General features: G+C 39.9%; 1 protein-coding gene across 5 annotated transcripts in view; it reads right to left on the bottom strand.

Annotated features, from left to right (window-relative positions):
- C5H8orf34 (chromosome 5 C8orf34 homolog) overlaps positions 1-12,591 on the bottom strand; it is a 603,368-nt gene that overhangs the window by 234,294 nt on the left and 356,483 nt on the right. For all 5 annotated transcript variants that reach the window (XM_063923877.1, XM_063923875.1, XM_063923876.1 and 2 more), the window contains 2 exons: positions 11,861-11,946; positions 1,604-1,677 (listed from right to left, as the gene is read on the bottom strand). In XM_063923877.1, the coding sequence (XP_063779947.1) occupies positions 1,604-1,677; positions 11,861-11,946 (160 nt within the window). The remainder of the gene's footprint in view (positions 1-1,603; positions 1,678-11,860; positions 11,947-12,591) is intronic.

Below are 12,591 nucleotides of genomic sequence, written 5' to 3'. Positions count from 1 at the left end.
TAGATTATTAATAAATAGTTAACAACTTTCTGCCAAAATACATGTTTCTGTGTCGTTATTTTATAGTATAAGTTGTTTTGATTTGTTTACTGTCATGAGGGAGGTACGCCCCTCAGCCATTAGGAGGTTTATTTAATTGTGTCTGGAGACGCAGCATTGGATCACCATCACGACCATCTGAGTAAGTCTAATCAGATTGGCTGTCTCATCTGTACTAGTGAAGCCAGGAAACCTGCGTCAGAAGACACAGACACTGGCATCGACACTCCCAGAAAACAGAGGCGCTGCACCACCATTTTCGGGAATGCTATCCAGTGCCTCCGCCACACACCATCAAACAGGCTTCGGGAGCACAGCATTGCGAAGATGCAGGGCCTTTAGTGCACATGTACAGAACAGGTCCTATGCAAATACAGTTAACCCATCATCGGAGTTGTACGCCAATAATCAAGCTTACGTGTAACACTAAATCAGGCCCAATGTCAAAGGACAAATGTGAAAACTTAATTTCATTACATAGGTTGGAGACATTTGCTTATTGATTAATAGGTGGATTAGTTATGATTGGTTAAGAACAAAAGTAAGGACAGAGATATGAGGGACTAACATTGGGGGGAGAGGGGTTGACTGCAGGTACTTATAGGAGGAGACAGTTCTGTCCTAACAGTTTCCCATCCTGATAGGAGGGGTGGTCTTCTGTATGCCGGCGGTCGGGCTCCCGGCGCTCAGTATACCGGTGCCGGGAGCCCGACAGCCGGCATACCGACACTTATTTTCCCTCGTGGGAGCTCATTTGCGCTCGTCACGCTATCGGTAAGCCGGCGGTCGGGCTCCCGACGCCGGGATGCTGGTCGCCGGGAGCCCGACCGCCGGCCAGCCGTAGTGAACCCGATAGGAGACTGACAAGGAAAAGAGGGGGTGGGGACACAGATGAAAGAGAATGAAATTAGGAACAGAGATGAGAAAGAGAGGGAGATGGGGGGATGAGAGGGACAGATGAGAGGAAGACAAATGAAATGAGAGATGAGGAGACGGGGGTGGGAGACAGAAATGATAGAGACTGACATTAGGGACAGAGGTGAGAGAAAGGGAGATTGGGAGTGAGGAGAACAGAAATGAAAGAAAGGGCGACGAGAGCGGTTAGTGTGCTTAGAGATGGTAGACGGGGATACAGAGATGTGAGACAGGAAGACAGGGGCGGGATGAGAAGGATAGAGATGTGAGGCGGGAAAAAATAACTCTGAATATTATGGTGGGTCCAAAAAACTAGTTTAAAAATAAAATTGTTGGACAAGCTCAATAGACTGGTTCAGGACCATGAAATTAGCATTTATTTTCATTGTTAATTGTACAATAAGACATCTCACCTCCCTTCCTCCCCAAAAAAAAGTTAATCAGCTTCTTGTCAAATATTTATAGACAAGTAATACAATTCCTACCATTTACAGATTAATCATTTAATTGCACATATTATCTGTAATAATAGTGTCATCTGCAATATAACAAGGAAAGATCTTCCTTGTCATTTTCTATCCAAATTTCCTGTCACCCGAATACTTTTCTCAAATTATTATTATTATTATTGTCAATTTCATCTACTTACAGGTCCTGTCACTTGAGATGCACTTTCAAATTCTTCATCATCCTCCATTAATGTTTCTGCCCCAGGCTGTAAATCTGTTCCAAGGAAACAAAAAAAAAAAAATGCTTCACATTTATGTAATTACTTTGGAATAATTAATCTCTTGAAATATGTAAACCTCCATGATTCTTGCCAAAACTATATAAATAGGTGGTTTAAGAGCAGGTTTTGAATTACACAGGTAATATGTTTTGTATCTTGTCTGCCAATGAACATATCTTGATGAATGATGTCTTAATGGACTGAAGCAGTGTATCTTATTTGATCATGATGAAAACAAAAAGGCTGATATGTAGTGCCAAGAATTACTAGTGGTTAAGCCCAATATTGTAAAATAATTGATGCCTGTAGGATATTTAAGGTAGCAGAAGAGCAGCATTGAGTTTAAATGACAGTCTGCCATCTGTCTTCTTCCCCAGTATCTCCAGACTTATCAGGTGATGTCTGGATAAGAGTGCCATTTACAAAATACATACTATACTAGATCCCTTTTACTTAGCAGGGCATGTTAAGATTTGTTTATGGAGCACTTATTTAAATTTTGTCTTTAGCTGATGTAATTGACGAATGCCATGGTACTCAGGAATGGCTAGGAAGTAATTTTTGGTTATTAAAAAGACAATATAGTTATGTAGACACATTCATAAAGGATAACTATATTACCATTCCTAGCATGGGCCATGTACTGGTTACTTATTGCAGGAAAGCATGATTTGTGAGACGTATCATAGAATATTTGCCACAGAATAGTGGCCTATTTATTATTTTGTCGTTTTTTAGACCTGATAATTAGAATTCTTATTGCCACTGTTCGTGGCAATAACAATTCTGTACCGCCCCTGGATACATTGAAAATCACATAAAGGGACATGTGTCAAGTTGAGTGATTTCATCAGCGATCACTCTAGTTTGTGTTGTGGGACCTTGGGTGACCTACTGCACATGTGCGATCAAACGCACGTTAGCAGAACGCGTTATTGGTCACCCGGCCGGACCTCCTAGTTTACTGAGGTGGAGGATGGCACCGGGTGGAAGCGGTGCAGCTCCGGGAGACTTAAATGATCTTGCGGGTGGCCAGGAGTGCCACCTGAGAATAGGAAGCCTCTTAGTCATTCCGGGAGAGTAGGAAAGTATGCCTTAATGCAGTAGCGGATCTTGCTACGGGCACACAGGATTTTTGCCTGGGGCGCCGCCTTCCAGAGGGCGCAGCCGCCGTGGCAAGATCTGCTTTGCTGTGCTGTCACTGCTGTGCGGTGCGCAACGATGTCACCGTGCACTGCACGGCATTGTGGGACCGGCGCATAGATGCTATGGGTAATAATTGACCTCTAGTGACTATGCTGTGCTATAGGAGAGATGTCATGACGTCTCTCCCATAGATCCGAGGAGCGGCGCCGGCGGCCGGAGACCGAGGTCAGCAGCGTCGGGAATCAGGAGCGGTGATGGTGAGTATTAATTAATTTATTTTTATTTTATTTTTTGTACTACACAACTCTACTGGGGGCACAAATGGGGGCACAACTCTACTGGGGGCACAACTCTACTGGGGGCACAAACGGGGCACAACTTTACAGGGGGCATATCTGACCATGCCCCTTTATGAAGCCACACCCCTATTTTCGCCCGGGGCGCCACAAGGGCTAGAACCGGCCCTGCCTTAATGTTAGGTCTCATTTGAGAACACAGTGCAAATACAGGTTGAGTCTCCCTTATCCAAAATGCTTGGGACCAGAGGTATTTTGGATATGGGATTTTTCCGTATTTTGGAATAATTGCATACCATAATGAGATATCATGGTGATGGGACCTAAATCTAAGCACAGAATGCATTTATGTTTCATATACACCTTATACACACAGCCTGAAGGTCATTTTAGCCAATATTTTTTTTAACTTTGTGCATTAAACAAAGTGTGTCTACATTCACACAATTCATTTATGTTTCATATACACCTTATACACACAGCCTGAAGGTCATTTAATACAATATTTTTAATAACTTTGTGTATTAAACAAAGTTTGTGTACATTGAGCCATCAGAAAACAAAGGTTTCACTATCTCACTCTCACTCAAAAAAGTCCGTATTTCGGAATATTCCGTATTTCGGAATATTTGGATATGGGATACTCAACCTGTATAATGCCAGTTTGTCAGGATGAAGTTCTAATAGTGTTATAATCGCCTCTATTCTCTATCTACTCCTGCAACTGCTGAACCCTAACAGTTTATAGATACTGTGATAAGAACCCAAAGTATTTCACAACAGTGAATTTGTAGTCAGGAACATGCCTCACACCTAACCCACACCACAAAAAAAAAAAAAAAAAAAAAAGAACAAAAGTCTCCAGCATCCCACACGATCTATGTCACCACCACTCGTTTTTTTTAAAAGGTAAGGAAGGACCTAGATTAATCACCCTTTCAGTGCACTCTACGTTATCTTTTAGTCAAGGGTTAAGAATTCTTTTCTAGCACTCATAGGCTTATACTTTGTTGTGTAGTATTCTTTAGCTAACAAGGCCTAGCCATCTGTCTCTTCAGAACAGGCTAATTTAGTGGATCCCAAACTGTGTGCTAGGACCTGGGGTGCCGCGAAATCTTGCAGATGGCCCTCGGGTTGGTGTTCCAGGACCAAAACAAATTATTTATGGTCAAAGTGAGAGCCAAAACCAGTGGCTGCCAATCATAACATATGTGGACACTTAGAACCATAACCCTGTCCACCACCACATAACTGAACCTAAGGGTGACAAGTAGGCACCTCAATCTCAATCTCAATTAAACTAACCACCAGAGTCTGACAATTTCACATACACAGCCTCACATCTTGGGTTCAATTCTAACCATGAAGTAATATGTGTGGAGTTTTTCTGTTCTCCTCTTGGGCAGAGAATCAGATCATTAGAACATTCACAGGCATAGATGAACTTGTAGCTACTCAAACTTCTAGAACATTCACAGACCTACTCCGCACTATAGCCATCAGAAGACATTCATAGGACTAGACAACCCTGTAGATCAAAGTAATAGAAAATTCCCAAAGCTAGTCAAATCTCAAATCATTTTGTGCATTACAGTAGAACCTTTACAGAATAGATAATGTAGTCATTTACACAGTAACGTTAATACAACAGAAAAATAAAACAAAATTCTTTCTACAATACATTAAATTGGCTTTTAGAAAGGATACGCTAATTTAATCAAAATTTTTTGTTAGGAAATCACAATACAGGAAATCATTGAAGCAGTTTCTCTGAAATTTGTGTCTTGCATTATACTGTAGCATAATGGAAATTACTAAGGTGTGCACGATTGTGGTTGACAGAGTGGCGTCTGTCTTCCTTTCATCTTCTGTTACCATGTACAGTAACTCTGCCAATTGAGTGCTTTGAAACAGCAGCAACACTAGTCATCTAGATAATAATGCCATGTGGTCTGGATTATAGCAATACAAGATGAGTGTGTTGTACTTGTAGTAAGAAAGACGGAAGCTTATATTATTATCGCAAAAGGTGCTGTTCCAGACCTGGATGACTGGGTGGGGGAGGGGGGTGGTTTGATGTGTTGCATCTGTTTTATGTTCATTTGAGTGAGAAACAAAACAATAAAAGTCTGAGTATAATCTTACATGGAAGAGCTTGACTTGCACGTGAAATGCAACGATTTAAGTCTCATTACTATTTTACCCCCTTATTTTTATTTTCGTTCTCGCTGTATTGACATTATTATTTATGAAAGAGAAACATATTTCTAAATCCTTTCCTGTTATGATGGCTAACGCAAATGCTTAAGTGTTATTTACGCGTGCCAAAACCTACATACCATACAATGGTGGTGGTAACAAGTGACGCTTGAGGACTGGAAGGTGTAGAAATTCAATACTTACTCAAAATATTACCATAAGCACTGCCTATAAAAAGTTCAACTAAACCCAATTATTGAAAGGGTCACGTAGGAAGCACTGAGCGTAAAATGCCCTGTTCAGACCATTCCCTAGCTTCCACTGCTAAATACACATCCCACAGCTTTCAGGAAACGGCTAGACTGCTGCCAATGCGGGTCAGGAAGCATTGCACGTACGCTCAATATCCAAAAGCAAGAGAAACCAAATAGTTAAAACGAGGACACCCAAGTAAGTATACTCTCAGACAGATAATAGTATACTATAGGATGAGAGTTATTATTTTAGTACTTTTATTTTAGTTTTAACAAAAATTTTATTTTACTAGTGAGATGACATACTGTTTATTGCTCTATTCAACACAAATACTGGTATTTACTACTGAAGTATCAGGGTATCAGATTTTTATACGGGATCGGTATTTTGACCTTGTCGGTATTTTAAATGTCGGTATTTTGTCCATGTCGGGATTTTGACCTTGTCGGGATTTTGAGCATCGGTCAATTGGTGTCGGGATTTTGAACGTCGGGATTTTGATTGGAGGTAAACTGACTGCATCCCTTTTATACAGCTAGATGGAGCAATACAACAAGCACCCAACACACTGACTGGGCTCTTATGTTGTTGTTAACAGACCCAGAACTCTGGCAAGCCGGACCACATAAACTACAGGCACAGTGTTTGCACGGGTGATCAAGCACTGCCGCTGTGTTTGTCCTGATTAATGAGAAGCAGTTGAGCTTTAAACTTTTTACTTCATATGTTTTCATAGGCAGTGGAAAAATGAACATAATGCTGTTTGACATATATAACTAGTAGAGGCTCCTCCCACCTCTCTATCCAATGCTCTACTCCCTGCTCGGTTCCCCTCAATGCTTCATATCATTCCGCACCCTGCTCTGTCACCACCCCCCTTCCACACCCTTACGCCCATAACTATGACGATAGTCCAAATTGAGCTGCATGCACTGCCGACAGCAAGGGTCGTTAACAACCCACGGGGCCACGCATAGCACGGCAGCATACACACTTGCAGAGAAAGTGAACAATGTCGCTCAGGAACGGTGAAAATGAGTGACGTCGTTCATTTTCTCGGCAAGTGTGTATGCACCTTAAGGTGCATTATGGAACCAAAAAAGATTAGGAACCACTTGGCTACCAGCTTCATGTCTGGTTTGATTTTTGCTTTAATTGTTGCTATACAAGACAAAGAAACTGAGGGGTAGACTTAAGAAGCAGTGATAAAGAGTGAAGAAGTGTGCCATAGCAACCAATCAGCTGCTACGTATAATTTTATAGAATGCGCTTGATAAATGTTACTTCAAAGCTGATTGGTTGCCAGGGCACACTTCTTTACTGGCTACTTCTCCACTCTTATCTCTGCTTCATACATCTATACCTTAAGGGCCCTACACACTGGTTGATACCAGTGAAACATATGAATGATCTCGTTCATTAATGAATGAGATATCGTACATATATTTCAGTGTGGAGGCACCACGCTCCGCGCTCGTTCATCGTTGGATCCCCGTCGCTTGTACATGCAGGCCAATATGGATGATCTCGTCCATATTTGCATGCACTGCTATGCAGCCGGGTGACGAGATGACATATTGGCGGTCGGGCATCTCGGCGGCGGGTCGCCCACTCTGTAGTGCCCATTAGTGCTGTGCAAGTGGATGGAGCAAATAAGGTTGATGAAAGACTAAGTTTTAACAAGTGGGATCCCACCAACTTCACATGCAATATTGCAAAAACTTAAGGTGTGTGTAATCTTGGTGCAGTGTCTATCTAAGTATCTGCCCAATCAGACTCCTCTTGTGATCCGCCCAACCCCAGATCACACAAAATAGTAGGTAACAAGTATGTGGTGAGGAGAGATCAAAGGCGCTACTGAACACAATAAATCAATAATAGAGAAATGAAATATACATCACATGAGTTCTCTGTGAATTTCTCTTTCTCCAATGTCAGAGGTGATTTTTCTTTTGTCAGTTCAACAACTCCCAGATGTTACATGCATGAAGAGAACAACAAAAACACAATATGCGTGGTATTGCTTGCCACAATAAATAATCAAAAAGTCACATGAATTCTTCAAAGAAAGACAGAGCCCTATGTGGTGGAAATCTTGATAGTGGAGATCCACCTTTTTCCCATCCCACGTTAAAGGATGTATGGTAGAAAGTTTCACCAAATCAGTGGTAGAAGATTTCCAAAAAATGAAAACATCTCAAATAAGGAAATCCCATCAGAAACATAACATCACTAAAAAAGAGAGGTTAGCTATAAAAACTCTTCAGAGTGATAAGAACATAGTGATTAAACCCTGTGATAAGGGTGGTGGGATAACAGTTCAAGATAAAACTGATTACATTAAAGAAATTACGACACAATTGAATGCGAATGGTACCTATCAAAAATTTAAATCTGACCCAACAGTTAAAATTAAGAACAACTATTTAAAACTCATAAACAAATACCTGGAGAAAGGTACAATAACAAAAAAAGAATTTGATTTTCTAAATATCGAGCATCCCAAAACCCCAACAATCTATACTTTACCGAAGGTGCATAAAAATCCAGCACAACCTCCGGGATGCCCAATAATTTCAGGCGTAGGGAGCCTGACCACTAATCTATCCGAAATGATAGATTTTTATCTACAACCGCTAGTAGTCAAGGGAAAATCCCACCTAAAGGATACAACGGAGACCATCAATAAACTAGCAGAAATAGAATGGCTACAAGGAGCTTTTTTGGTGGCAGCTGATGTTACATCACTGTATACTATTATTGACCATAAAGATGGTCTAGATGCAGTAAAGTGGCACTTAGAAAAATCAGAGTTGGATACAGAGAAAATGGAATTCATTTTAGAAAGCATCCAATTTGTACTTGAGAATAATTTCTTCTTTTTCAATGGGGATTATTTTTTGCAAAAAGTAGGACCGGCGATGGGCACCAAGTTCGCACCAAGCTACGCAAACCTCTTCATGTCAAGATGGGAGGATGAGCATGTGTGGTACCACACACTGGCTGGTGCGGACTTGGTGTCATTGTACAGGTATATAGATGACATCATTTTTGTGTGGAAAGGAGAACGCCACAATCTGGAGGATTTTTGCTCTCATCTAAACTCCAATGACAAGAATATCAAATTGACATATAATATAAGTCAAGAAGAAATACATTTTCTTGATCTGTCTGTATACATTAAAGATAATATTATACACACTAAGGGGTACACAAAACCCACGGATTCTAACAGCTTAATTCCATTTACGAGTCAACATCACCGGCATTGGCTAAGGGGCATTCCAAAAGGACAATTCCTGAGGCTAAAGAGGAACTGCAGCAAGAACCATCATTATCAGGCCCAGAAGAAAGTCATGAAGAACAAGTTCTTGAAAAAGGGATACAATTTGGAACTCCTAGAAAAAGCAGAGGAAGAGGTTGAAGGAATGGACAGAAAAGACATTCTAAAAAAGGAAAATATTAAGATAAAGCCTAATCAGGCTGAATGGGCCTTCATTTCAGAGTTCGGAGCGGACTATAAAAAACAAGAGCACATTATTCGACAACACTGGCATCTTTTATTAAGAGATCCAGTTCTGAAAGAAATTATTCCAGCTCAACCCAAATTCATTTACAGGAAAGGAAGAAACCTTAAAAGTGCCTTGGTAAAAAGTGCTTTATCTGTTGATTCCGTTAATCCTATACGTACAAAGGGGTTTCACAGGTGCGGCACGTGTATAGCATGCCGCACTATACCGTCAGAAACTTCCAAAATTACAAATTTTACAGTAAATAATATTGAATATAAAATTAACTCCTTCATTACTTGTCACACGACAAATGTTGTGTATTTAATTAAATGTGACTGTGGTCTACTTTATGTTGGTAGGACTAGTAGATCACTTAAAACCAGAATAGCAGAACACATACGTAACGCAAAAAAAGGTCTACAGACACACTCTCTCTCTGAACATTTTTAAAAAAAACATAACTGCTCAACTTCCAAAATATCATGTTTTATGGGTATCCAACAGATTAGATCTAATTGGAGGGATAGGGATATAGAAACCAATCTCGCCAAAGCTGAAATGCACTGGATTTTTAAATTAAATACCCTCTCTCCTGGTGGTTTGAACTCAGATTTTGAGTTAAAATGGTTTATGTGAAACTTCGGTCAATTATCCTAGTAATAAGTGTTACAGTGATGTTATGTGTGGGGAGATACAATTTATCTCCATATCCGCACTCTTAATATATATATATATATATATATGCTGCGATGATTATGATTTTCAATCTCTATGAAGCAATCTGTATAGGAACACCCTATGGAAATGGTGCATTAACATCTTATATTTGTCATTTTTATAATGTGAGGTGTATTATGAAAGTACATTTTATTTACTATCCCACAATGTCAGAACCCGTGGAACGCACACTTCCGGGTTCAGAGTGTATATGATACCCATCCATATTGCTCCATTGAGACTTTATAAGCCAGAGAGAATCCAGCGTGACGTAGCCGCAACGTACTTCCGGTTGCGTGGAACGCAAGCTGGAACACGGAAGTGCGTGTAGCCGCGATCGTGCCACTGCCTGCTCCCACAATGTGTCCTCTCTCTTTATATGCATCAGTAGGGCCTTTTGAAGATCAGCACACCTTGACTGGGATTTTAAGTTAGGAGGGACATGAGTTGCCACGCCGCACTTCCGGTTTCGTGAAACGCATATTGGAACGCGGAAGTGCGGCGATCGTGCCACTGTCCCGCTTTGCACTTTTAGAATAGCATAATGATTAGGATCTAACAATGTATGTTTTTAAACATGAGATATATGTTTACATGTGAAATATAATGATGTATTGGAGCCTTACTTGCTATTGTAAGGCATTTACCCACGCTCCCTTTCTATTTCCTGTTTTATGGTATAAATATCTTGTCTATCACTGTCTGGATATACACCTTGAAAAAGACCTTGTGTCGAAACAGCATTGGTGCTTCCAGACAGTGATCCATTTGTTTTTTAATCGATTTTCCTTTTACCTTCGAAATTCCTAAGGTATATCATATCTGTACAATGACTACCATAGGTGTTAGTCCGGAATTCACCTATGGTAGTCATTGTACATCTGACCCACATTATTTGTTTATACCAGCTTGTGGAATTTTAGAAGGAGAAAACTTTTTTTTATCTTGTATAATTGTTTAATTTGTGATAATAAATTAGTTTTTGGAGAGAAGTTTTTGCACATCCATTCTAAAGAAACCAATACATGTGGATATCCATCTACTGAGAACGTGAGTGTGGTACATTCAATTGAACGGAAAAAAATCCTGTTTTGTTGGTGCCATTAAGAAGTATAAAAGATACCTTGATATGCATGGTGTTACAGGTTGAGTCTCCCTTATCCAAAATGCTTGGGACCAGAGGTATTTTGGATATCGGATTTTTCCGTATTTTGGAATAATTGCATACCATAAGGAGATATCATGGTGATGGGACCTAAATCTAAGCACAGAATGCATTTATGTTACATATACATCTAATACACACAGCCTGAAGGTCATTTTAGCCAATATTTTTTATAACTTTGTGCATTAAACAAAGTGTGTGTACATTCACACAATTCATTTATGTTTCATATACACCTTATATACACAGCCTGAAGGTCATTTAATACAATATTTTTAATAACTTTGTGTATTAAACAAAGTTTGTGTACATTGAGCCATCAGAAAACAAAGGTTTCACTATCTCACTCTCACTCAAAAAAGTCCGTATTTCGGAATATTCCGTATTTCGGAATATATGGATATGGGATACTCAACCTGTATATACCTTTAAGTGAGTTCTGGTACGTCTGCTTTGATATGAAGAGGTGGTGAGGAACTGTCCCTTTCTCCACTATCAAGATTTCCACCACATAGGGCTCTGTCTTTCTTTGAAGAATTCACGGGACTTTTTGATTATTTATTGTGGCAAGCAATACCACACATATTGTGTTTTTGTTGTTCTCTTCATGCATGTAACATCTGGGAGTTGTTGAACTGACAAAAGAAAAATCACCTCTGACATTGGAGAAAGAGAAATTCACAGAGAACTCATGTGATGTATATTTCATTTCTCTATTATTGATTTATTGTGTTCAGTAGCGCCTTTGATCTCTCCTCACCACATACTTGTTAACATGCAATATAGTTGCATGGCCTCTCAATGTTTAAATACTACATGTAAATCTTATCTATTAGCTCTTTATTCCTGGAAGTCTATAAAGAAGTGGAATAATAATTGTACTCACTGCCTGTGTCGCCTGCAGCATTCTCTGTAGAGGAGCATTCCTTTGGCATCTCTTCTACTCCCTGAGCCAGATTACCTCCTTGCAATCTAAAATACAAATGTACTATTACAGAGGAGTCAGGAATCCAGTGTGAAGTATCACAAATAAAATATTCATGCAATTATTATTAGTAACCTTTATTCATATGGCACCGCCAGGAAAATGAGCAACCACACTATACAGTTCAAGAGCCCAGCTGCATGGGGGAAAACAGTTCTATTGCTTATTGTATTTATTTTTACTACTTGGTGGCTACTTATTTTATGCAGTACCTACAGATATAATGGAGGAGGGGACTTTGGATAGGCAGGTCCTGGTTGAAAATATGTTGTGCATTCAACCCACAAAGCTGAAAGCAGATTGTAGATATGATCCAAAGAGCCACTTCCAAAAGGAATTTCACAAATGTCTCCGCTGAGTTCCACAATTGCAGTGTGTACAATACATTTTTCAGGGAAACGTTGCTGTGGAGCAGCTTCATCTAAGCCCGCCATACACAGTGACTTCAGCATTGTACACATGTATACTATGTTATGTGCGACTAATTAATGTGTTGTGAGCTTTATAGTCCACCACAACAGCCCTGTGTACTGTTGAGAAAGGTTGCCTGAAGTGCTGATGCTTAATAAAATATCATGGTGTTTTGAGTGGGCAGTCATTTACAGTAAGTACTAAGGTTGATGTGTGAAGCA

The sequence above is a fragment of the Pseudophryne corroboree genome, chromosome 5, assembly GCF_028390025.1.
Source record: "Pseudophryne corroboree isolate aPseCor3 chromosome 5, aPseCor3.hap2, whole genome shotgun sequence".
Taxonomy (NCBI): Eukaryota; Metazoa; Chordata; class Amphibia; order Anura; family Myobatrachidae; genus Pseudophryne; species Pseudophryne corroboree.
The sequence above is the reverse complement of the archived record's forward strand: the minus strand, read 5'-3'. Positions and strand labels throughout refer to the sequence as shown.